The sequence below is a fragment of the Pelmatolapia mariae genome, linkage group LG22 (genome assembly GCF_036321145.2).
Source record: "Pelmatolapia mariae isolate MD_Pm_ZW linkage group LG22, Pm_UMD_F_2, whole genome shotgun sequence".
Lineage (NCBI taxonomy): Eukaryota > Metazoa > Chordata > Actinopteri > Cichliformes > Cichlidae > Pelmatolapia > Pelmatolapia mariae.
In genome coordinates this window covers 3,455,984-3,481,883 of record NC_086245.2, presented here as the reverse complement: position 1 = coordinate 3,481,883, position 25,900 = coordinate 3,455,984, and the positions used below count along the sequence as shown (strand labels likewise).

Genomic DNA, 25,900 nt, shown 5'->3' with positions numbered 1-25,900 from the left:
CAGTTCATTAAATATTATTAATTGTTCATGTGTAGTACTCCATGTCTTTAGATTTTAATTAAATGCAGTAATACAGTGTAAGTAAGTCCGGCTGTATCGTCCACTTCATTCAGCTATTTCCTCCATATGTGGCACATGACCTTCAAACTGTTTCTTATTGGTCCCTGAAACTTCTTCAGCTCCATTTTTTATCTTTTATCTCGTGGTGTCAAATGAGGAAATGACAGAGTGAGGCACCTTCATATCATCACATCTGTCAGTGGAGAAACAGCAAGTACAAAAACAAACATATTAGCCTTTTTACTGCACGCCAGCATTTCTTTCTCTTTCTTTTTTTCCTTTTAGCTGTTGCTGTTTAATAAACTCAGAAACAAATGTTTAAAAAAACAATTTTATAATCCCAAATTATTAAAAAGCAAATATCTTAATCAGGTAAGTTGATGAAACCACTCAGTAAACACAGAAAAAAGAAAGCTGTGTGTTTCCTGCCAGAGCTTCCTCTCGACATCCTGTTCAAACCATTTCAGCTCAACACAGACAGAAGGAGAAAGTGACAGCAGCATCAGAGAACAGAGGACAAACTTTTATTTATGATTTAGGGCGACAAACCAGAGGAATAGAAATCATCACAATAGCAAACTTTACTTTTTTTTTAAAGAGAAACATAACAACTGACAGCTCTGCTTACTGATAACTGAGTCTGCTGGAAGCTGCACACCTTAAAATGTCTTCCCACATTTATGAGGATCCAGATTTGACCATTAAATTTAAATATGGAAACCGAGACGACAGAGAGGAGAGACTGGAGAGAGAAGTCGACATCTACGAGACTTCGGACGTCTACACCGACCAGAAGGCTCGTTCAACACGACATAGAGGCAAGTATCACATTCTGTGAAGTGCAGTAGTAAAGTAGTAGTATACTTTTTTTAATATATATTTTTGTATAACGATATCACTACAGGGAGGACCTGGGCCTAACGAAACACACTAATGACGTCTGAAGTGAAATGAGCAAAAATCCTCGGTTACACAGAGACTCTGTTCATGTGGAGGGAATCATCAGTGTGGGCTGATCAGATTTTATATTAAACACTAGCATTTTCTTTTAAAACCAACCAGTTTGCAACATTGAGCACACTGCTGTCTGAAAACAGAGATATGACAGTGACACTTTGAAAAGTATCAGTAAAATGTCTGAAATAATTTTAGGAAATTTTAATAGATTTTATTGGTTTATTTATTCCATCAGGAGAGGCCCCTGTGTTACATGTTAGCTTGCTTTGAGCAGTAATGTCATTGTTGGCCTGAGACATTTTGTGGTAGAGTAACAGCAGATTGTTAGATAAGGTTAGCCTTCTCTTCTCTTCAGTCAGTTAGTAATGAACTAAAAGCAGCGAGCTAACACCTGTTAGCATCTCTCCTCATGTTAAACTGTGTTTGGTGGCTGTTTGCTGCAGTAGGTGTCGTGGTGTTTTCACTAATATCACGTCTTCATCTTATCTGTTCAGATAAACTGAAGGAGGAACTTCAAACGTGTTTAATCCAACTCTTCTGCTTCACTTTGTAGAAGTGCACACTCAGTATCACCTCCCAGCAGCCCACAGAGACCGCTTCAGAGTTCCTGCCCTGATACTGGGTCTACTGTGTCTCCTGTTGGTAGCGGGGCTCACAGTCTTCTACAAATTCTGTGAGGACTCACATTTATTTAAATAACATGTTATGAGTCGGTCAAAGTCTTCAGCAGCTGATTTGTATTTACACCACTGCCCTGTCTCTTTTTACGGTTTTCATGAGATGTGGAGCTGACGTCTGAGAATGAGAAGCTGACGTCCAAGAATGAGAAGCTGACGTCCGAGAATGAGAAGCTGACATTGGATCTGGAAAGGATAAACTGCCAGTTTGGAAACGACAACCAAACACAGGCGAACACCACAGGTGAGAAACATCTCAAACTGACTCTAATTAAACTGTTATTAGATTATTTGAAACAGGACCTCATGTTGATGATGAGTTATTTCTTAAAGGATGGAAAAGATTCGAGTGCAGCTGTTACTACATTTCTACTGAGAGGAAAAACTGGACAGAGAGCAGGAAAGACTGTAAGAGGAGAGGAGCAGATCTGCTGGTGATGAAGACCAAGAGCAAACATGTAAGTGTGTCATAACTGTTAACTTAAGACATTATTCATCATTTGGTAATATTTTAATGAGAATGATTTAAAAAGTCAAATCCCTAATTTGTGTGTTTAGATGTGTCAGGTCACACTTTGACATTCACTTCTCAACGTCTGTGAAGAATCTAAAATGTATCATATATGTGATGCTGTTGTCAGAGCTCAATCGTCCGTGAATGATTTAAATATGTGATATGTTTTTCTGCCATGTGTCTCTCTTTGCTGTCCATTATTGTGTTCAGTGTTATCTGTTTAAAATTATAATCTCCAAATTAATAATTATGAGTAAGATCTTCATACTTGTTGTTTTTTTGATTAGTAAAAATTAACAAAATGAAAACAACCTGAAAGATTAATCTACTATAGAAACTGGAATGAGACAAAAGACTAATCCATTCCTGTTTCTGACAAATTCTCAGGAATTTTTCAGAAAGCTGAATAAACACAGAGAATTCTGGATCGGTCTGGAGACAAAGACAAAGGGCTGGTCAAAGACATGGGAGTGGGTGGACGGATCACCACTAGTATATACGTGAGAAATTTAATTTAGAGTTTATAAAATCGTGATATATCTCCTGGATAAAGCTATGTGCCTTCCTCGTGTGTTTTCACATATGAACTGTGAACAATGTCGCAGAATCAGGACGGGACGCTGAATAAATCGTCCTTTTTTCCATGTAGCACAGAACAGCAGAGAGTTTCTCCCAGCTGGAGACTTTTTGATGGAGGAGCTGCTGCTGTCTGTAGAGAGTGTGCAGGAGGCAGGATACATGACACCCACTCGCTCACAATTACCAGACAGTTACTGTTGGTTAAAGATCATTTCAGGTCTGATCTGACTACACTGAACATTTATGTTCTCACCAAGATAATGTAGAAATCCCTTAAATCTGCATTATTTCTAACAGCCAGCAGGGGGCGTCTCCTGTGTTTGCATAAACAGGTCAGCTTGTGTTGAAGTCTGAGGGAAAATGTCCTTCAGCTGCAGTGATCCATGTCCTCATAAACACTTTTCTATGAGTCCATGGTCTCAGTTTAAGATTTACTGGATGCAGTGATATTCATTTAATAATTTATTCTCCTGTTAATGGTAAAATGGTAAATGGCCTGTATTTGTATAGCGCTTTACTAGTCCCTAAGGACCCCAAAGCGCTTTACACAACCAGTCATCCACCCATTGACACACACATTCACACACTGGTAATGGCAAGCTACACTGTAGCCACAGCCACCCTGGGGCGCACTGACAGAGGCGAGGCTGCCGGACACTGGCGCCACCGGGCCCTCTGACCACCACCAGTAGGCAACGGGTGAAGTGTCTTGCCCAAGGACACAACGACCGAGACTGTCCAAGCCGGGGCTCGAACCGGCAACCTTCCGATTACAAGGCGAACTCCCAACTCTTGAGCCACGATCGCCCCAAATGTTCAAAGAAGGCGATAAAGCAGGTACGCTTTAGTGTGAGGGGACTGTGTGGTTACCAAGGTGACTGATGAGGATGTGATGTTCCTGGATTTAAGGTCAGATCCCTCGCTCAGAGAGTAACACAGAGCTGAGTTCAGCCTGAGGCTTTAAAACACAGCTTTGTAAACTAACGGTGATGTCACAGTGGCAACGTCCATCTTTTATTTACAGTATATGGTTCTCATGTGTCCTGCATCATTTTGTGTAGAAAAGTTCAGAGCTGCAGTTCATGTGTGAAAACTTTGTAACTGGTAATAATGGGAATACTGGGAAGACAAATGGAAGTTAAATAGTTCAGTAGGAGAATATGTTGATGTGTGTTTCTAAGCACTGCTAAGAGCTCTCTGCAAAATATTCTGTTGTGTTTTCAGCATTTTACCTGTAACAACATTGTACTTGTTCAACAGAGGCTGGAATACAGTTGCAAAATCCAATCCTGAGGATCATTTCACCGCATTTATGGCTCTACAAGGAACATGGAACTACACCAACACTGGATCGAAACACTGGATCTGTGAGAGGGACATCTACTGAGAGTTTCCTGCTGACCTCTCAGTCTGACATGTGTAACATGTAACTGCACTGATTTTAATAGAGAAACTGAACTGCATCAGTCAGAAGGTACAGCTGTGTGAAGTTAAAATTGACCTTTATGTTTTGCTGAGTGTGCAGTCAAAGTGAAAAGTCAACAAAAGTCTGTTGTTGTGAAACTTTAATAATCAGGGATTGTGTATAAAATGTCAGTGATTCCTAAACAGTTTCATACATTTATTAAACTCCTTGAATTAAAGCTGAAAGTCTGAACTTCAATCACACCTGATTTGTTAGATTTAAAATACACGATGGTGGCGTACAGAGGCAAGAGGACAAACACTGTGTAACTCTTCAAATAAGAACTTGAGCTTCAGCCCACAGGTTCGGATCGATCAATATTAGACTCACAGAAATGTCCTCATTCCATATTTCCTCTGAATATGGATGTAGTGGCATTTTTTTATTTTCAACTTAAAAAGGATTGAAATACATAAAGCAACCTGTGTGTGTGTGTGCAAAATGTGTTAAAGTCTGATCAACCAGAAAAAAACGTGTCTCCTCTTGTGGTCAATTTTCAGTCAACATTGTCAGTTTATGTCTATTTCTATTCTTTTATTGTGATTCGTATTGTTCTTTCTTTTTTGTTGCATTTTAAGTCATTAACTATTACTGTATGTGTTAACTGTCGAGTGTGTTTTGCACTGTCCCCTAACTTTGCAGTGCTGAGTTTTATGTATTTTAGTCACCGGCAGTGAAAATTAGTTTATGCTGTGTACACTGTGTTGGTTCAGGTTACATGCTAGCCCATATAAATTACACTGTCTTAATAGTTGGCCTCTGAAGGCACGAACTGTAAATTAAAATAGTTTTTAGATTTCCCATCACGCTGTCAACCTCAATAATGACATCATTACTCTAGTCCAATCATCTTTCTTGGAGCCAATCAAACTCTGCTTCGCGTGGTGTAAATCTGTGCTCTCCATTATTTTCCTTTCAGACTCTCTTTCATGCACCCCGCCTCCTCCCCATCTCCACCTCAGACGGGGAGGTCCTTTCCTAAATCCTCTGACCGCTGGGATGCTGTTCTGCCATGATGAGGTCATCGGAGTCTAATCTCCGTCGTATCTCAATAAATCATGTTCAAGTCTTCTAAGTCAGCGGTCCCGGTTTATGTCCAACAATATTTTCATGGACCGGACTTTAAGGTGTCATGGATAAATACAACAAAATAAAACCAGTACTGGTACCAAAAAAGAAGAAGAAGATTTATTCATAACACACGGGAAAAGACCCAGGGAAACCAAGTTAACGATAAAAACAATTTTAAAAAATAATGCTAAAAACCAATTAAAAACCCTGAAAACCATAAATTTCATATCGAAGCCTCAAGTCTCGCGGACCAGTAGCAAACGACTCACGGACTGGTACCAGTCTGTGGCCCGGGGGTTGGGGACCGCTGTCCTAAGTGATCTCCCTTTATTAAAATACTAATAATTACTGACAGTGCCATAAATGTTGATAACGGGTGACCAGAGCAGGCAAATAATGTAGCACTTGACCAGTGAAGCAGCATCCACTCACTATGACTTCAGAGTGTGGAATAAACACAGTGGAGAGGTGTGGGGATCTGCTTTCCACCTCTGTGGATTACAGTGGGTTAGAAAGACAGATCAACAGCAACAGATGATGTAATCTGCTGACTACAGCTGTTACAGGGTGAGGCAGGTTTCCCCCCCACAGGCTCAGGACCAACACAGGCAGGCTCACCTAGGGCCTGTTTAGAATCACAGCTTAGCGAGTGTGTGTTTGGGCTGTGGAACAACAAACTACACAGAAAGGCCTCAGACAGGAAGTCTGAACACAAATCCGTCAGCACTAACCACCACACTCACAGGGCAGACTGTTTCTCACTGCTGGCACAACGACACTGATATCTTCTGTTAAAACACTGCCACCTAGTGTCAGAACCTTTAGTTACATTTTGCAATTACAGCTCCTTTAAGGAAGCCCAGACTCCTGTTCTCTGGTGTTTACTGCCTTATATAACAGACTAACACAAACACTTAGCAAACATGAGAAATATGATCACACATTCTACCAATTTCCATACAAAAGTCAGACTAAAAAACTCAAGACAGAGAGAAAACAATCAGATGTGATCTTTTAAAGAGTGGATCTATACGGTTTGGGAGCACACGTCATGCTCCGTGGGGGGGTTTTCTGATGGCTGGCCTCGAGGTCTCTGCTTAAGGTCTTCTGTTTCCATGAAAGCCTCGAGACCAGGAACTACTACTTTTATCTATGTGGTTCAGAATCTCTCTAAACTATTAGAAACAGCAAGATGGAGACTGATAACTTTCTTAGCAGCACCTTTACTCTCTGCACAGCTCAACATAAAAAAGAACACTTCCTGTGTGCAGCCATCATGACACTTCACTGGCCACTCAGAAGCCAGGAAATCCTATACTCGGATAAATGCAGGAAAACCAACCAGGTAGATTCAGCACATACTTATTACTGTTTGAATGTACATGTGTAAACATTCAGATATGTCAACATGTAAATATCAAAACACGTAACCACCAAATGGGTACATAACTAGCTCCTTAACCCTCATAAACACCTCTTAGTGTATCAGATGACATAAATTTACTTCTACATTTTACATAATTAAAGAGACAGAGAGAGTTAAAGAGTGCTCTCTCTTATCTGGAAGGAAGAGTAACCATAGTGAGCTAAGAAAAACATCACAATGGCCGATCATACGTGTCGTCAGCAGTGGTGGTCATTCCTCCTCTCCTTGATATCAATAATATTTTTCATAAACAGTATTTTATATCTTCTCTCTCCTGAAAGATGTTTTGCACGAGTGAAACAGAATTTTCATAACAAGAGATTTTTACATACGACTGAAATGCAAGCACAGTGTGATATTCAGTGTTTTAACAGAGAGCGGGGGAAATATCTGGATCTTTATCTGATAGACGTTCAACAGAGATGTGCTTTTGGACTCATTCCTCTGGAAACAGACCTTCACTCATTTTTATTCACCAAAATACCAAATGTAACCATTTTAACAAACTTATAAAGAGTTTCATGACTCACAGCTGCATGTTTCTGTGACTAACATAACCTCTCTATGATTACTGTCTGAGTGAGCGGCCTGCACAGTAAAGGATATAAAGTGTCTTTTTTAAAGGATACAACACCTGAACTGCCTGAGGTCGGAGGATCAGAAGTGATACGTCACTGATTTCTTTAATCCTACACTTTAACTCGCAGAGAGAGAGTGCCTGTAACTGCATTTATTAGAGTTGTGTTTGTGTGTGCGGTTGTGTTTGTGGGTAGCTGTTACTTCCTTCATGCTCGTCTCTTAAAACAGCTGCGTGACAAAGACAGAAGCAGACGGCCGAGGCTTTTAGCTCGCCCAAAATGTCCACAAGGAACCAACATGTGAGATACAGCAGAGGAGTCCGAGTGGACGGCGGAGAGAAAAACAAAGGGGAGATCCGAGAGCACGAAGCCCACGCCACCACTACTGGGTCACAGAAAACTGGTAAGCATAAATAAGTACACTTATGTAAAGTAAACGCAAAAAAAACATGGATTTTACATATTTTCTAAAACTTGTAGATGATTTTCCTGGTATGCAGATAATGTCTTATTTCAAACATGAAATAAATAAATGTGTCATACGGCAAATATCTGTCCTCGTACTGAGAAGAGCAGCTCATTTAAAAGTACGCGTGCTGAACGAAGTACAGTTACTGTGCTTTTCATCTCTACAGGTCGACGTGCTCGAAAGAAACATTCAGCGGCCAAAAGAAGAGACGTTCGAGTCATCGCAGCAGTTCTGGGAACATTTTTTCTGTTCATGCTGACTTCAACAGGAATACGCTGTGAGGGCCGACACGTGCTGCGCTGAGTTTATGATCAATGTTCAGCATCCAACAAACTGTGTTCTGGAAATGATGAGAAAATTACAAGGCTGAATTTTATGATTTTAACAGTTCAGTTAATTTAAAAAATAAACACACAGACCTTTGTTAAAGTTTCACGTGAGCACTTTATGTTCCTCCGCAGACATCTCAGTGACCGTGCAGAGAGACGAGCTCAGAATAAAACTGGATGAACTAAATGACAAAATCACCCAGATGCAGATACAATGCTCAGGTAAGAGAGGAATACCAAACTCTTATTTATAACGCGCTCAAAATCAGAATCACTTCTAAATGTTGACACACAGCCAGTGACAGCAAAGTTCACAGGCTGAAGAACAATTACTTTATAACAAGCTGTTTTCTTTGGCTCTCCGTGTACGGACTTCTCAGAGTTCGAGAACTCAAACACAACTGGTGGTTGGCCTGATATTGGATTTCCAGATGATCGACCCGAGGCGACGAAACAAAACGCAACTGATAGAGGTTGGAAAGCTTTTTTTCCCCTCAGTAATTGAAACAACCGTGTTTATCTGCAGTTTGAAGCAGTTACACTGTTTCACATTTTATTTCCTTTTTTTAAGGCCCTTTAACGAACATCACTGAAGTGAACAACACCTTAAACACGACTGAGAAAGGTTTTACAGTTTTCCTAAAATGTGGAACACACAGAACTCAGAATGTTCTACATGTAACTTAAAGCCATTTTAACTGAGCAAAGACACGTTACAGGAGATTGGAGTAAGAGGGTGTCGGTATGTTTTCAGGGAACGGCTGTCCTCCAGGATGGGTGAAGGTCGGCTGCAGCTGTTATTATGAATACACCATAGTGTCCGCTTTGCAGAAGAGCAAAGAAGACTGTGAGAAGAAGGGAGGAAATCTGATGGTTGTGAATAGCATCGAAAAACAGGTGAGTGCGTTTGTCTCAACCAGCGTGACTTTAAAACGTGAGAATAAAAACTAATCAAGAAGTTTAAATCTGCAATATGAAAAAAACTGTCTCTGCAGTCACCCAGATAAAATCACGTTTAGCCAGAAAGGAAGTGAGCTTAGTACAAGCAGCAACTGGGTCTTAACCAACAGAAGAAACTATGTAAGCTATGTAGGTCTCTATAAATACGAATGATGATGCCTCTGACTTTGTAACAGAATGAAAGAAAACTGAACACCTCTGCTTTTGAAATAAAAGCTACAAGTCTGCAAGACATTACTGCAAGAGATGAATCAGACAATGCATCAAATTAGAGCACGTCACTGATGACTAAGCAGCGCTGTGATAGTGGAACACATGGCATGAAACACTCGAACTAACTGAAAGGCAGTGCAGAGGTGGGCGTGCCTGGAGCTCTAAGACTGTTCGGGGAAACTGAATCGTCGTATCTAAACCACAATCAGGCACATCAAGAGTGAGCACGCCATCAAGCTTGGCTCAAAAACAGCTTCATGGGCCACAAGAGCCCAACCAGGAAATGACCTTTAACATGTAGGCTGTGCAGCAGCCTACATGTTAAAGTGAGGAGTTACATGAATATATTAATTATGCTCTGAAACTAACTCACTAATACATTTGTTGTCTTAACTGCATAAAACCTGTGTCGACACTTAGAAGCTTTCATATTTTTCTACATATAGAGAATACTGAAGGGCGAAACACCTAAAGATGTCCTGCAGTGTGGCTCAGCGACGCCTCCGCCGTGACGGGAGGAGATCATGAGAGCGGGAACATCAAGTACTCGTGTGTGTATAAACCCGACAATTATTGCAAATATGGAAAGAAATTATTTTTATTTTACAATTTCATTGACTGATTGATCTTCCTGATGTTTATTTATCTGTGCATTTGTTTTGTTTCATATTATTATTATTATTAGTAGTATTATTATTATTGTTACTATCGTATTTATTTATTGTTTCTGCAGACAGCTCTTCCTGGAAAAAATGATTTGATTGAACTCTGTTTAAATTAGGGATTTAATAATAATAATAATACCTTTTGAAAAAATATCTATAAAAGTGTTTTTGTAAATTTGCCATGTGTCATGAAATATGTATACAGCTTTCTGCATCCTAATTATTTTTGATCTATAAACTATTGCTGAAGTTATTAAACTGATCAGAAATGACTTTGCGTGTTTCTGAGTGTAAATAGTTGGGATGTGGGTGCTTCCAGCTGGCAGGCCAGCGTGCTGCCCCTGCACTGCAGACAGGCAGCGTTATATCGGCTCTGTCTCTTTAAGATGAGGATGAACATGAGCTTGATGGATGTGTGTTTTTACTCTGAGAAAACTGAATAAAAACAAATGTTATTTCTTGATAACCTCTGTTGATATTATTCAGCAACGTGCTGAAGGCGGGCCCATCAGAGACAGCCGTGGTTTCTGATAGGCTAAACCAACAACTCACCACAGGGCCTGGCTCTCCACGTTCTCCTCTGGCTCCTCTGATTCCTGGGCCTCCCTGTTAGATACACAAACAGCAGGAGGTGCTTAGAAACACACGATTACCAGGTTTGCTGCTGTGGCATGCTGCTGGGGTTTGAAGGTGATGAAGATGACTTTATAACCCACAAAGCTGACAGATGAGTCATGGTGCAAGAAAAAAGTTTTAATCTGCCAGTGAAGTGAAAGTAGAAAAAAAAAGTAATTCTACTAAAGAAATGTAAACAGAACATAAAACAGGATGTTGGTGTTTTGTCCTGTTATTGGACTTTTGTGACTGCATGAATGAATGTGCAGCACAGGCTTTTATGGAGGACCAGGAGTGACAAACTGAATGAATTAAATGTTTCATTAATTAATTAAATTTGGAATTCATTAATTAAATGAATATTTCAATAATTAATTGAATGTCCAGTCATTTAATTTAAAACATGTAATATATTATTTATTTATTTCAAATTTTATTTAATTATTGACATATGTATTTCATTGTTTAATGGCATATTTAATTCATTCATTTTGTCACTCCTGGCCCTCCATATTTTGTGTGTGTTTAGTATATGGATACTGATAGGTTGGTAAAAAAGTCTCACTGTCGCTCTCTGCTGGTGAGAAATGAAATTGCATACTCTTTAAATACCAGCTGGTATATTAGAGTCATGGTGCTTTTGGCAGTGGTATCAAAACGTGGTATAAAAAGTTATTAGTTTGGTGATTGTTCTTCACTATATCAAAGAAGCATAAAAAATAATGTGAATAAAAACTGAGGTGACAAAGTGCACGAAAAACGATTTTTGTGTGACTGATTGTTGTGATGCAGATGTGTGATCACGTTTGGTCTTTGTCCATGTTTCATTCAAGTAAGCAAGCAGACGATGAAATGCAATGCAGCAGAGGTGAGACTTGCCCAGTAACCAAAGTGTGTGTGTGTGTGTGTGTGTGTGTGTGTGTCTCACTGGTGGTCCAGCAGGGCCTGGGGGGCCTTTGCTGTCCTGGGTGCAGGTGCAGGCTTTAGGCAAGGCCGGGCAGTCTACCTCCTTCCTCTGGATGACCACAGTATGATGAGGATGACACAAAGAAAAAAACAAAAGCAAATAAATAAATATAATAATAGAATAATAATAGAATAGAAAACAAATGAAGAAAATGAAATGGCATGAATTGTGGTTAAAACAAACAAAATAAGGTGGAAATATGACAAAGCTTTGCATCTCAGATGTGAATTTCAGATATTTTCAGATTAAAGTCACTGTACTACACAGCAGTCAGTGACTGTCAGGTTCATTCATGCTGCTACTGGGCAACCTTCTGCTTGGAAACCTTCGGCCCCAGCTGTAAAGATCTCAGCCTGCACGACTGTCCAGAACACGTTAGCCACAGACGCCTGAGAGCAGCTGCTTCCCGACACACTCTGATGTTGGTTTTGTGTCATGAAAAGATCCAAATAAAACCAGGGAGGCAGTTTAAATTTAAACGAGTGCTTTAAATGGTTTTACAGTGAAAAATGGAAGCAAACTTGACTCATTCTAACCCCAAATGTTATCAAGAAAATTAGTGTAATGGAAAAAACTGTCTGTCAGTATGATCAAATAAATTTAAACTGTCACCTTCATGCATGCACTGTTAATAAACTGCTGTGTGTAAATGAGCACTTAAGAGCTTCCAGGTCATCTCCTCCTGCTTTAAACAAGCAAACGTATCGCGACTGCTTCAGACTTTGACCTCACCAGACTGGGAAGTTCACAGCACTTGTCTCTGTTGGCCCACGAGGTGCTGCAGACGATATCAAAGTTCTGGAGCTGAAACTGCAGAGAAGGAGAGAAAGAAAGAAAATCTCTATAAAATCCACATCAGGTATGAACAACAGCCAATCAGCTGTCAGGTGTCTATAACAGAGAGAAACACAGAGACACACCTACTAATAGGGTGGAGTAGGGATGGGTATCGAAAACCGGTTCTTGTTGAGAACCGGTTCCCACTGTTTCAATTCCTTGGAATTGTTTGCCATTTTTACAAACGATTCCCTTATCGATTCCAGTCACCCCGAATGACGTCACCACGTTGCGGAGCGTCATTTACCTGGCAGGAAACATGGCGCCTAAGCGGGTCAAACGCTCAAAAGTTTGGTCATACTTACAGAGACACACTCAGAACTTGCTGCAGGTAGTTCAAAGCACGCCTGGATCACGACGTCAGTGCGGACCAATAAAAGCTAATTATGATCAGTTGATGGGACTCAGCAGGCAGTGGTATTTGGTATTTTTATTTTACCTGGCACATAAAAAGCTGCTGATGACTCACTGCAACTAATCACTAATAAATCACACATTTTGGTGCTGTGCAAGTATGGCTTTTCACCATAATCCTGTATTATACCCACAATGAAAGGGAAGATTACCCCAGCTTTACACCTTTCCTTTGAATCTTTTCAAATGCCTGTGTTCTCTGCTTGTCTAATTAAGTGTGGAGAATTTGGAGGTGTAAAATTAGAGCATTAGTCAGGGCCACCCTATGATTCATGGGCTTTAAAGCACAGCGGGAGTTTCTGCACCTCGTCTTGGATTGTGGGAAATAGTTAAAATACCAGAGTCAAACACATTTAAATGCTCGTGGAGGCCAAAATTACATCAGAAGTAATCTTGTGATGGTTGTTTGCTGCTACCCTGCAAAAACCTGCTGATGCTTCATTCTGCAAACTTCATTCTCAAAACTGTAAACACGTATGATCTAAAACAGCGGCTGTGCCGATGCCATGTAGCTGAGTTTAATACAAGTTTAAAACTGAACCTGTCAATCACAGTTGTTGGGCTCCGCCCTCCAAACTGCCAAAAGTCAGACTGATGTGAGCGAGCAGAGCGACAGCGGGAGTGTGTCGCAGCGCCTGGCGTCGTGTGTGTGAGGGCTTCTTTGTGCGTTTGGCTGCTGAATCATAGCGGGACTGAATGCACGCACAAGGAATTTTGCATGAGTGAAAATGAAAAGCTGCGCCTTATCTCCCATGCCATTTTGACACCAATATAATTCCGTACTCGATTGCTTAGTTTTGGGCGCTGACACAGCCGTGCCTGGTGGGGAAAATAAAATAAATAAGTAAATAATTACGCTGTTTATTTGACACAAATGGTTGAATTTTGCAGCTTCAGAGCAAAGTCGGCATTGCACGTTTTCTCTTCAAAGGGAGATCAAACCAATCAGACACGGGGGCTGCCTCTGTGCTGCTGCTGCTATTTCTGAAGGAAAGTGGCCAGAAATTGATTTGTTTGCATTTATACAACTGCTCGAGGAAAGAGCTAAGCTTTGATGGAGAAAAAAAAACAGTGAACAAAGTGCAGCATGCATGCGATGAAACACTGAATGTTATAATTTATGTATCACATGTGCATTAAACCACAGGAAGGGTGACAGTGGCAGATTTGGGTCTGAGGAGAGCATGACATGTACCCATGGGTCTGACTGAGCCAAGAGAAAACGACTCTGTCACTGGGTGCAGGCCTGTTCCAGGGGTCAACCTGCGGCTCTTTTGTCCTTATACTGCGGCTCCACGTGGGAAAATAAATTAGAAGTATTTAGCTGAAGTGTATTTTATTTATGTTAGTTCTTTTTAACTTGTAGTTCTAAATTGGAAGATTATTGTAATATTGAAATATAAAAATAAAATTATATTCTATTATTTTTTCATTGCTCAAAATAAGCGTCACACTCGCGGAAGCCGGTGTACCCGCCGAAACGCCGTGCATGTATCGAGACTTTCAACCTCAGGTAGGCCAATTATGGATCTTCGGATCCACATTATGTCAGCAGCTGTTCTCCACCGTGAACTATGTTAAAAACAAACACCGCTCACGCCTCACAGACGACAGCTTACAGTCCTGCGTAAAGATGAAAGTGACTTCGTACAGCCCCGATTTGCAGACGCTGTGCGCAGAGGTTCAGGAGCAGAAGTTCCATTGTAAACATATCACGGCAGACCCGACGATGTTTGCATGAACACGCTTTTCAGCGTCTCTTTATTGACCACTTTTCACACACGGTTGCTGTACGCATACAGCCGGCTGTAGCTTTTCAGCTCAAAGCCCGACAACACAACAGCAGAGAGAGCACAGACTTTAAGGCGGCGAGGCGTGATTGCGGGTGCAGCTCAGGTGCGTCCGCCTCCCCTGCAGCGGCGCTGCAGACCACGCCCCGCCACACACATTAACCAGGTAAAATACATATTTAGGCAGAATTTTGCAAATATCTATTTTTCATTTTTTAGCAGCATAGTGCTTTTTTTCCAATTATTTTTTAAAAGTCAGGTCAAGGCTCCAAAAGCCCAAAGGCGATATAAGGGTGGCGGCTCACAACAGTTTTTGTTTGCTGGATCATTTTAGTTCAGCTGGGTGTCTTTCCTTTTGTTATATTTCTTTAAGAGTTCAAAAAGTCTTAATTGCATAAATAAAATGTAATTTTCTCTGTAGCACTTCATGGATTTCATAAGCAACACACCTTAGTTGTTCACACAAAGCATAAAGGTAAAAAACAATATATACAGTGTTATCTTCATTTTAGATGTCAAAAAGTATTTGTGGCTCCCAGTGTTTTCTTTTGCGTGGAAACCGGCTCCAAATGGCTCTTTGGGTCTTAAAGGTTGCTGACCCCTGACCTATTCTCATTCCTACAGATGTTCGCTCCCACAGTGCATCTTTGTCCCGTCTTCCTCCCTTCACTCCCAAGATGGCCGTCACATTGTGAGCCGGGTTCAGATGGAGGTTTCTTCCTGTTTAAAGGGAGTTTGTCCTTCCAGCTGTCACCAAGTGCTGCTCATAGGGAGTCATCTGATTGTTTGGGGTTCTCTCTGAGTTACTGCAGGGTCCTTAAATGTAACTGAATGAGATTTACTCTGACATTTATTCTGGGCTCATGTAAAAGGCCGAAACGCACAGAAAAACTGGTTTTGATATTTAGTTTTCATAGCAGACTAATGTCCATGATGTGTGAACTGGTTCTTCCAACACTCACTATTTCATGGACTCATCAGGGGTTCAGTATTTTGCCCAAGGACACTTCAACATGCAGACTAGAGGGAGCAGGGGCTCAAACCACCAACTTTCTTTGTAGTTACAGTATTTGTGTGCGTGCTGCTCTCACCGGTGCAGAGTTGTCCTTGTTCCCTCGGGAACGGACCATCCTACCAAGAACCTCCAGCCCATCAGTGCTGATGTTTCCTGCTGCGTTGACGGTCTTCTCAGACACCATTTTGCAGTCAACGAACACTTTGGCGCTCGTCTTACTGATGGCGAGGTGAAGCTGCAGAGAAGGAAAACAAAAGAGTACATTACAGGAACTCGTTTAAAGTTTGTTTCAAAGATTCAAATGTGAATGCAAAACAAGTGTTAAGATAAATGCTGTTAATAAAGAAGCAATTATTATTATTAATATCTCTGATGATTATCAGTCCTCACAAACAGCAGCAGCATTTAGAAGCTGTGCAGACGTCTCGGCCTGTAGGAAGGAGAACAGCTCCCTCTTCCTGTGAAGCTGTAACATGACTGAGCAGCGCTGTTCTTCATGTTTGTCGGTACACACACTGACACAGTGTCAGGTAATTCAACTGTGTGTTGAATAACAGAACACCAACAGTACACAAACATTAAACACACAAGAACAGCTCAAAGTTTCATTTTAAGACTGGATTTACAATTATAGCTCAGACTGCTGGGAGACCTCGCACCACTTCTCTTTTACGTCACATGTGAAGTTATTTTCTTTTCTCCTTCCTCTCAGTCACCAGTCCAGGCACAAGTCTGTCCTCTTTGAGCCGCTTTCTTTCTGTTAAAGGGGATTTTTGACCTTTCCACCTTCACCCAGTGAGGCTAAAAAGCCCCACAGAACAGAAACAGTCTCCTGATACAGAATATTACAGAGTACTACTAAAACTATATTTGAACTGTATCAGTTTGCAGCACTTATGTAATTAAATTATTATTATTATTATTATTAATAAATTAAATTTAAATGTGCATTAAAACACACATTTCACTCCATCTGCTTCCTGCTTCATTAACACCACAGCAGCTAATAAACTGAAGGATATATGGCTGAAATAAAATAATACAACGAGTTTTTTGTTTTTTTTTAAAAAGCAACATTCAATGAACTTAATGTTAAAGAAAAAACACCCCACAGGGAGCACATTACATTGTTCCCACAGTGTTTACTGTAACTTTGTGATTTCAAGGATGTTTTCAGCGAATGCTTCAGTGTTACAGCAGAGCACATTTTTAGCTGCACAGCCTGAACTGGGACACAAAGCAGCAGAGTACATGGCACTGAGACTAAAATTATCTCACTGAGTGACATTGCTATTTATAATCACACACACACACACACACACACACAGGTATTACTGTCACCATCACGGACAGTCGAGAGCTGAACTGCGAGGCGGATAAAACGCCGCCTGTCTACTCTGAGTGGCTCCTCAACACCATTAACCCTCCTCTCCTAAAAACGCAGCACACCACCAGGCTGCTGTCAGCGACTCTGCTGGTTTCACAGCAGCAGTACACACAAATGCACACGCACCAACACACACCTTGAAACCCCACTGACCTCCGTCTGTAAGTGCACCGCTGTGCGTTGGTAAAAGTGATCAGGTTTACAGAGAAGCTGAACAGCGTGAGCTGTGTTTGGACCATCTCGGGTTGTGTGTGCGTGTTTCGCTACTTTTGAAAAGTGCAAATTAAACTGTTAAAACGGTCTATGTTTATCCTGGCAGAGCGAACACTCAAAATGCAAAACATACGCATGCTGCTATAAAGAAAACAGGCTGTACACCGAAAAAAGTCTGCTCTGTAATTTGAGTTTCTATATGCCTGCATCAAACTGTGACACGTACGCATGGATGAAGAAATGTTTCTATTTTCTCTGACAGCTGAAGACGAAAGTTTCCATCTCCCAGTTTGTGAAGCCTTCAAAGCTCCTGTAATAACCTGGATCAGAGGAGATAAACACACTTTTTTACTTTTAGGTGTGATTTTAATGTTGGATGAAATACTTTTTCTCGCTGCTTTGCATCCTCAGATAATTATAGTCTGCAAAATTATGGGTTGAAAAAAATGATCATAATAATTCAGATTACTAATGCCTGCAAAAGTCACTGCAGAAATCAATCTGCGGTTCTTTGACAGTTTGATGTCTACTTTGGTTAATGTTGTGTTGCATTTGAAATTGAACATTAAATTTAATGTTAATACAGCGAGAAATTGAGAACGAAGTCACCGGAGCTGAAGAGCAACCAACTGAAAGTGTACACGAGTTGCACTGAAGCTAACATGAGTTTTATATTTGGAAGGACGGGACCAGAATTTCTACACATCCCTAACTTCCTAATAATAATAATAATAATAACACAAGAGCAACTGTAATAAAGGAACAATTCATTTATTCTCTCATATTCTGCTTTACATTACAACTAGCTGTGTTTGTATTTGGCATTGATGCTGAGAGGATAAAATACTTTAAGCTACATGATGTGTATGTGAGGTGTCTGTAGTGGGACGCTGTGTGGCAGGCAGGACTGAAGGACCCAAACACAGCACATGTACATGCAGCTTTATTGGCTGGGAAATCCTCCATAAAACAAACTCACAAAAAACAAACCAACACCCTGGACATGGAAACTAAGAACTAAAACACCGGGAAACTAGAAACTCAAACTAGACAACAAGAAAACAAACCTGGAACTGAGATTTAGGAATTACACAGGAGCACAAGGGAAACACACGGCAGTGAGGGTGTATGACACAACGATGGACAGAGGAAAACACAGGGCTTAAATACATAGGGCGTTTATCAATATGCGTACTTGTGCGTACTTGCGTTCTCGTGTACTCGTGATACGTCATCAGTCGGAGACCAAGTACTGTTCCAATTCAAAGTACGCATCAAGCCGAGAACGCGAAAAAGTCCCGGATGTGTTCTCGCTCCGCCCGTTTTATCGAGCATGCATCGGTGTGGACTTGGGACAGCTAAATATCCCAGAATGCATTTCGTCCAAAACTCAACAGCGGACTCCCGGCACATCGTTTTCAACACCCCCCCCCCCGCTCGCGGACTTCTCACTACTCAGGTTAAAGAAACCCCAGCAGCTGTCTATAGTATTGAGTGTCCACTAGAATAGAAATAAAAGCGTTCTAACATCTCACCTGCTTGTTTTTATTAAGGTATGTACACGTATGTACATGTAGACTATTTTTATTAATAGAGGTTTCACTACTGAGGTTAACAATGATATATAAGTCACTTAGATCACTTCTAAATGTTAATGTTTGGTTTATTTCAGTGTTTTATTTGTTCCTGAGTAAACCGGTTTGGCTGTGATTAAAGTTAAGCTTCATAACATGTTACTCACAGTTAAATTAAGAGGGGACGGCAGTAAAAACTCCGGACCTGTGACATCACGTACGCAGGTGTTCCAATTGTACATATCGCGAGTCCGTGCTCGCGTTCTCGGCGGGTACGTACTCCCGTGCGTTCTCGGCGAGTACGTGCTCACCGAGAACGCGAGTACGTACTCGCGTACTTGGGCATTGATAAACGGCCATACGGGGGTCACGAGGGAATGGAAACAGGAGGGAAACACAGCTGGGAGTAATCAGACATAACGAGACGGGGAGGAAGCAAAACTGAACACACTGAACAGGACAAGGAACCATGAGACCTTCACAAAGATGCAGACTTGACCCTGAGACATGGAGACATGACTTAGAAGGGGAACAGAGGGAATATAATACATGGAGACAAGAGTAACTAAACGTGGGACAGAGGAAAGGCACAGTGACAGAAAACTAGAGACTAGAAACTGAGCATATAACACACAGACTTAAGGAGACACGGCTGACAGCGAAGACAGATGATTAAACATGGAGACAAAATCTACAGTAGAGACGTGACACACAAAACACGGACGGCAAAGGAACAAAACCTACGAACTAGGAACCAGAGAACTAAAGAACTTAGGCAGCGACTAAACCCTGGAAACACTCACAGCATGTTAAACAATCAAACTGGGTCACCAGACCCAATCAGAAGAAAGGGATCTTTAAGTGGGCGGTCTTAAAGAAATAGAACCATAAACAAAGACTTTTTTTGGAAAATGTAAACCAGGTTTAAAGCTGTGGATGCCCACATGTGTGTGCTGTCAGTAAGTGTGTGCAGTGTAGATTTTCAGTCATGTTTCCAAATGTCAGTTTTTTAGCCACTAAAACACATCACATCCTCTCAAATAACTGTGAAAAAGTTAGAGAAGTTTAAGAAAAACTGAACTTGTAGAACTTACAGGAGACTTTTTTAATCTTCAAAGTACTTAAAAGCAGGATAATTGCCAAACTGAGCTGACTATCAAATTATTCATGTCCTCTGATCCATAATCACAGAGCCCTATACAAATGTCACACAGACTTGTCAGGAAGGCGCTGCAGATGCTGGTCTAGGATTTAAAAATGTATGCAGAGGCAGACGTGCACACACACATGCAGAGCAAGCAGAACAAAAGGTGAAAAGGTAAGGAGGATAAGCTCTGCTGACAGCGCGCAGACAGCAGATCAGTCAGCGTCCCTCGGCTCTGACACGCCGACAAAAACACAACACGACTGCAAGCAGGTTCAGGCTCGGGGCATGACTCAACTACAGTACGCCTGTCAGGACTTCCACTACTGTCACACTGCTCGACAACAAGGCCTCACGTGGCAGAGGAATGAGTGCAAGGAGGGAAGGAAGGGACCAGAGCTTGTCAATAGAAACCTGTGAAACTGTCAGTCAACAAACCAGAGAAAAAAACATGTATATATATATTTTATCAATCCACTGCATAAGAACACCAATAAGACTTAAAGGAAAGTTTCTCACCAAGTTTGATCACCTACACTGATTTTCAGCAGTCATGACCACCTACAATCATCACCTCCAAACTATACAAAACGCAGCAGCCAGGTTGCTAACATCTTCTAGCAAGTACACTGGCTCCCAGTAGATTTTAGAATTTTAAAACACTTGTTTTAACATACAGAGCAGTAAATGACCAGGCCCCCAGATTATTTATCCAAGCTTCTTATAAAACACACTGCAGCTCGTTGTCTCTGCTCACAGGCTCAGAGTTTGTTGGTTGTTCCCCGAACACGAGTGAAGAGCAAAGGCTGGACCAGTTTACCACCACAGCTATGTTTGGTTGACTCTGTGGAATCCTTTAGAAAGCAGTTAAAACCTTTTCTGTTTAAACAAGCCTTCTGTTGATCAATGCTTTTAAACATTTAACCCTTTCTATTGTATATATTTTCTATTTTATTTCTTAACCTTCTGATTATTTCACCCTTCGTGCACAGCGCTTTGTGACTGCCTGTCTATGAAAAGCGCTTAATAAATAAACTTTACTTACTTAAAATCTCAGTAAAATATCACCAAACCTATATTACTTCAATATTGGCAAACAAACTAGCAAAAACACTTCCACCAACAAGTTTTCCCTCTTGGACGCATCACAAACTATTTCTTGCATCTGTTGCTCTCCGTTTGTTTTTACATGTTAGTTTGTCAGCGGGTTCAGTTTACTCCACCCTAACAACTAAAAGCACCTTCAATGTGTGATTACAGCCTGCAGCACAGTGACCCTGCAGGACCTCCCCCACCTGCATGTAGCTGTATAAAGCTATCAAAGGTGCTTCTATCAGGCCACAGACACTGTATGTTAATGTGCAGGACAGACAGACTCCAACATCATCGTCCCAGCTCCCACTGGTCTTCACTATGCTTATAAAATATTTTGCTTGTATGATTTCTGCTGACTGTACAACAACTATGTTACACATCATCTTGGTAAATATTTCAGGGTTAAAGTTCAAATTATTCTCTGGTCTGTCAGCCAATCACACGATCAATCATCCACATGTCAGGCAGCGTTCAAACAGACAGCGGAGGTCAGGTGTGATTCTGACCTTGTGGAAGTTTCCAAAGAAGAGTTTCTTTATTTCCGGCCCTTCGAAGGTGACTGTCTGAAACTCTCCTTTAAAGTCATTGTTAAAAAACGTCAGCGTTTTTCCACCATCTGCAAGAAGAAGATGCTAATTAAAAATAATAATAAATCAACAAATAAAATACAACATTTATAAAAAGCAACATTCTTGTTTAGTTCAAATTTCACTTAAACAAATGCATTTTTTCCAGTGTTCAGAATTTTAACTCGAGTTTTAACAGAAGTAGAACACAGCAGCTTGTACTGCACCTGACTTTCCTTTTCATTAACATCAGGTAAATATTTTGTATTCACTGATTTATTTTGATAGGTTTGAGTCTAGAAATAAAGTGGAAACAAATAAACGTGTTTCTCAGCTCACTGTCCAGGATGACTCCCACTAGAGGTTCGTTGTTCTTGTTGAGGATCTCCCAGAGCGCAAAAGGCTCCTCGGGAGTGTCGGCCAGCAGCCTGAACAGCAGGGTGATGGTGTAGTCAGAAGGCAGCCCCTCAGGATGGATGTACCTGTGAGTCAGGGTGAACACATCAGAGCTGGGTAAACGTCCTCATTGGTGATGTCTCTTTTAGGTCAAACAGTGAGGGTTATGGGCTCTGGATGCAGTTAATACTCAGCTGGTGAAATCAAAGCTTGCTTCTCTTTCCAGAAGCTATTTGCTGCACTTTCATCTGTCTTTGAAAACATGCTATGATGTCTTTTCCATCAAGGTGCAGGAACGAAGCATTCAATAAATAAGGTGCTATTTTTATGAGCGTGGAGACTGTGTCGTGTGTACCTGGTTGGCTGTGCCAGCAGCGCGTCGCTGTGCAGGTGGAAACAGGGGAACGTGTTAAAGGTGCCGGGTACCATGGAAACGCCAGACATGCTGCTGTATCGATTCTCCACGAGCCCGAACAGCTCCATCATGCGAAAGCCTGATGACACAAGGAGGAATTATTACCTGTTGTAACCATTTCAATGAAAGCAGGACGTTGATCCGTTTAGCAAATTCTACAAGTTAAATAAAATAAAAAAACAGCAAAAAAGGCAAAATATTTAATTCAGCCAATCATTTTAAACATATCAGAGTCCATAAACACTAAAAACTACAGGCTGTGTATTTTCACCATAGAGGGCCAAAACTCCCAAAAATAAAAATTATTAAAAAGAAATAACAAAGTGACTCAATAATATAATATAATATAATAGTATATTATACAAACATGTGCCAACTGTGAAATCTGGGGCTGATGATGATGTTTGAATAATAAATAGTCTAATATCTTTTATTCAGCTGTTGTTGCTGTTTGTCAGAACTCTTCATTATAAAGCATATCTGCCCTGTTCTGTCTCTCAGAGCTTCAACACAATATCTTGGAAAATTCGCCCAGCAAGATGTAGATGTGATACCACAGATGTCTCTGTCAACAGTAAACACCATCTGTTAAATACTGGTCCTTACTGATATTCAGCAAATGTATTGGTGCATTTTTAATGAATATAAATGCAGCAAAAACCAATAGAAATCGATTTATTCATGAAATGTCAGATAAACAGATACCATTTAATTTATTTTTATTCATAACACACAAAAAGAGAATATGTAAATTATGCTATTAAAATAAAACAAATAACTAAGAAAACTTTTTAAAATGAATTAAAATGAAAAGAAAAAATATAGAAGAAATAAAATGGAGCTTCAGCTAATTCTGAAAATTTAAATATAATAATAATAATAAAGAATGATATGTTGATGATTAATGACATTTTGATGAACAACATTCTCAGTTGTTTAAGTTATTTGTTTTTACATGTGTTGGCAGTGTTAGCTCTCCATACGGTTTGAAATGAAGGGTTAGAGCTTTAACACTATTGTGTTCATCCAAACAAACACATTAAAACCACAGCTCACACTTGATTTATATTCTGTTTCCTATTTGAAGTTATTCTGTAAGCACTCATAACTGAGACCATGACACATGGACACAGCAGGCTGGCTGCAGTAACGCTAGCTCGAGCTCTTACCTGGCATCGTGCTGCCACTCATCGGTACAGCCGGACACGCTGGGAAAGGCAAAAAGTGAGTTTGATGACAAAAATTTAAAAACCACCACATTCAACCATTTCTATTAATGTATTGAAAAAGCACCACATGTTGTATTATTTATTCTATAATGGCCAGTGCAGGGATCCCTTTCAGGATTACATTTAGCTCTAACGTCAGATCAGGGACTCACTGGCAGTAGCAGCTTCACACACAAAGGTCACCAGCTTCTCTTCAATCTTCTTGAAGGCGTCCAGGTCATCCACAAAGAACACGTGCCTGTCACTGGGTTTACTGGCGATGCTCACCAGCTCCCCGTAGTCAGCATCAGCGAAGCCAATGGCAAACACGATGTAACCTTTGATGGAAAATCAGAGAGAGAAAGATCCATGTCTCCAAGTACAGGAAAACTGGAGGAGGAATATGAACACAGACTCTTGCACATTTTAAAGGCAGAGGGAGATAAAGTTTGGCCTTTCAGTAACACAGACCGCAGCTCTAGGCCTTCTTCAGAGCTTCACATAGAAACAGTTCTGACCTTCCATCTGCATCTCTTTGGAGACTTTGTTGACGTCATCCTGAGATCGACCGTCAGTGAGCACCACGAGGACTTTGGGGATTCCTCTCCTCGCTCCCGCCTCTTCTGTGAAGATGTTTTTCTTCACGTGCTGGATGGCTCGACCTGAGTGAGCAGACAGAACAACCATCTCCAATAACTCCAAATATTCTACTTTTACTTAAATTTTTTAGCTTCGTATTCTCAGTGATTGAGAAACAGCAGGAGAAGAGTTATTTGAAACAACATGTCTATTACCAGAGGATTTTTTTTATTATGCTGATTTGACTTCACACCATCTGTTCTGGTTAAAAAAGTCATTAGCAGAGCTGCAAGTCTGTCACAGTGGACTTGGCAGTGATGGGAAATCAAAATTAATCAATTTTCAGCTGCAGTCTCAGGTGTGGCAGACATTATTCTGAGAGGAACTCTCTGTGGTTAAGTCAGAAAATCCTGCAACACCATCAACTTCAGAGGATCCCAGTTTACAGTGTTAAGTATTAAAAACATGAAAGAAAGGAAGCTTAAGGGTTTGTACAACGTAAACTTGACATGATCAATTAATTTCAAATTTCATGCTAATTATTCATCAGTGCAGGATGAAAACCTGACTCCAAACTGTAGCATTAATCGTGTTGAAAGGACATGAAGGACATGATTATTGATGCATGCCATGCTGATGTACATGAACATCAGAGAGTGTTGCATCAGAGCGTCCCACCAGGGAAATCACATCACAAGTTTCACTGAATGTGTGAAGAGAATTCGTGTTTCTACAGCAGCTGGAGGACCAGCTCAACATCTAAGGCTGGGCCTCCCCCCCCACTCTGCAGAGCCACTGTGCTGCAGGCTCAGACACCCACCAGACACCCGGGACCCCCGACTTACTCACACTCTTGAACTATGATCAAATTTTACACATTACTACCAACAGTTACCATCACATATTAATATTTAGAGGTTTATTTTAATTTTTCTGTTCTTTTCATGCCTTAGAAATATGCTCATACAGACTCATGTGGTTTTTCCATTGCTTAATATTTGTTTCATAGGCTTTAATATAAATTTCATTTTGCAGAATTAACAAAGCAACGGCCAACATGATGAGCAATGATGACAATGACAGTGGTGATGAAGAGGACTACATTTTTAGTAGTATTATTATTGGTATTTATGTTATGTATTGTCATTATAAGCTGTTTCTTGATTTGTGTCTTCTTCTTTGGTGTTTGGTCGTGACGTTTCCCAGCACCACGTCTTCATGTTGCTTAAGAATCAGGAAAGAGGTTTTGGGACTGGAACTAGTACACTTTATGTCTTTAGTGCACAAATGGAAAAAACCCATAAAGTCAAATAATGATTATGAACTTTCATCTATTAAGCTACTTTTTTCTGTATAGAACCAGAACCACACCTTAAACCACAGGTTGACTGAGTCATTAACAAATCCATGTGAACCTGTCTGGATGTGAGGCTGCTGCACGGCCGTTAATACATCCAGAGATCAGATATTTTCTAGGCCTCTGGAAACAACAGAAAGCACATTGCTAATTGCAACGCGGAGATCCCAGAAACTGTTACTTCCTGTGAGAAACGGAGGATTAGTGTTTTACAGCGCCACATCAGCAGTGGGAGAATTCCTCCCCACCAGTGACGCTGTTACAAATCTATTCTCCCCAGTCTCATCCCTGTAGGAGAAACCGCCCGCGCTGCTTTGTAAACACCGATTAATGACTACACCTCTCACTGCTTCCCTACAGACTTC

General features: G+C 40.8%; 3 protein-coding genes across 3 annotated transcripts in view; 2 read left to right on the top strand and 1 right to left on the bottom strand.

The window, feature by feature from the left end:
* Positions 1–25,900, bottom strand: part of LOC134619765 (collagen alpha-1(XIV) chain-like) — a 176,532-nt gene that overhangs the window by 23,748 nt on the left and 126,884 nt on the right. Inside the window, exons 28-37 of the mRNA XM_063465597.1 lie at positions 24,118–24,261; positions 23,773–23,937; positions 23,561–23,599; positions 22,332–22,470; positions 21,920–22,062; positions 21,521–21,630; positions 15,678–15,836; positions 12,278–12,355; positions 11,507–11,593; positions 10,516–10,569 (exon numbers count right to left, since the gene is read on the bottom strand). Coding sequence (XP_063321667.1) covers positions 10,516–10,569; positions 11,507–11,593; positions 12,278–12,355; positions 15,678–15,836; positions 21,521–21,630; positions 21,920–22,062; positions 22,332–22,470; positions 23,561–23,599; positions 23,773–23,937; positions 24,118–24,261 — 1,118 coding nt within the window. The remainder of the gene's footprint in view (positions 1–10,515; positions 10,570–11,506; positions 11,594–12,277; positions 12,356–15,677; positions 15,837–21,520; positions 21,631–21,919; positions 22,063–22,331; positions 22,471–23,560; positions 23,600–23,772; positions 23,938–24,117; positions 24,262–25,900) is intronic.
* LOC134619766 (CD209 antigen-like protein A) lies at positions 667–4,355 on the top strand. The gene is made up of 6 exons (XM_063465598.1): positions 667–878; positions 1,571–1,690; positions 1,798–1,938; positions 2,028–2,152; positions 2,596–2,708; positions 4,048–4,355. Exons 1-6 carry the CDS (start codon positions 725–727, stop codon positions 4,172–4,174), a joined length of 780 nt encoding a protein of 259 aa, XP_063321668.1. The 5' UTR covers positions 667–724; the 3' UTR covers positions 4,175–4,355.
* On the top strand, positions 7,590–10,313 carry LOC134619767 (uncharacterized). The gene is made up of 7 exons (XM_063465599.1): positions 7,590–7,730; positions 7,963–8,073; positions 8,258–8,347; positions 8,506–8,598; positions 8,697–8,750; positions 8,880–9,022; positions 9,745–10,313. The coding sequence occupies exons 1-7, from the start codon at positions 7,607–7,609 to the stop codon at positions 9,808–9,810; spliced, it is 681 nt and encodes a 226-aa protein (XP_063321669.1). The 5' UTR covers positions 7,590–7,606; the 3' UTR covers positions 9,811–10,313.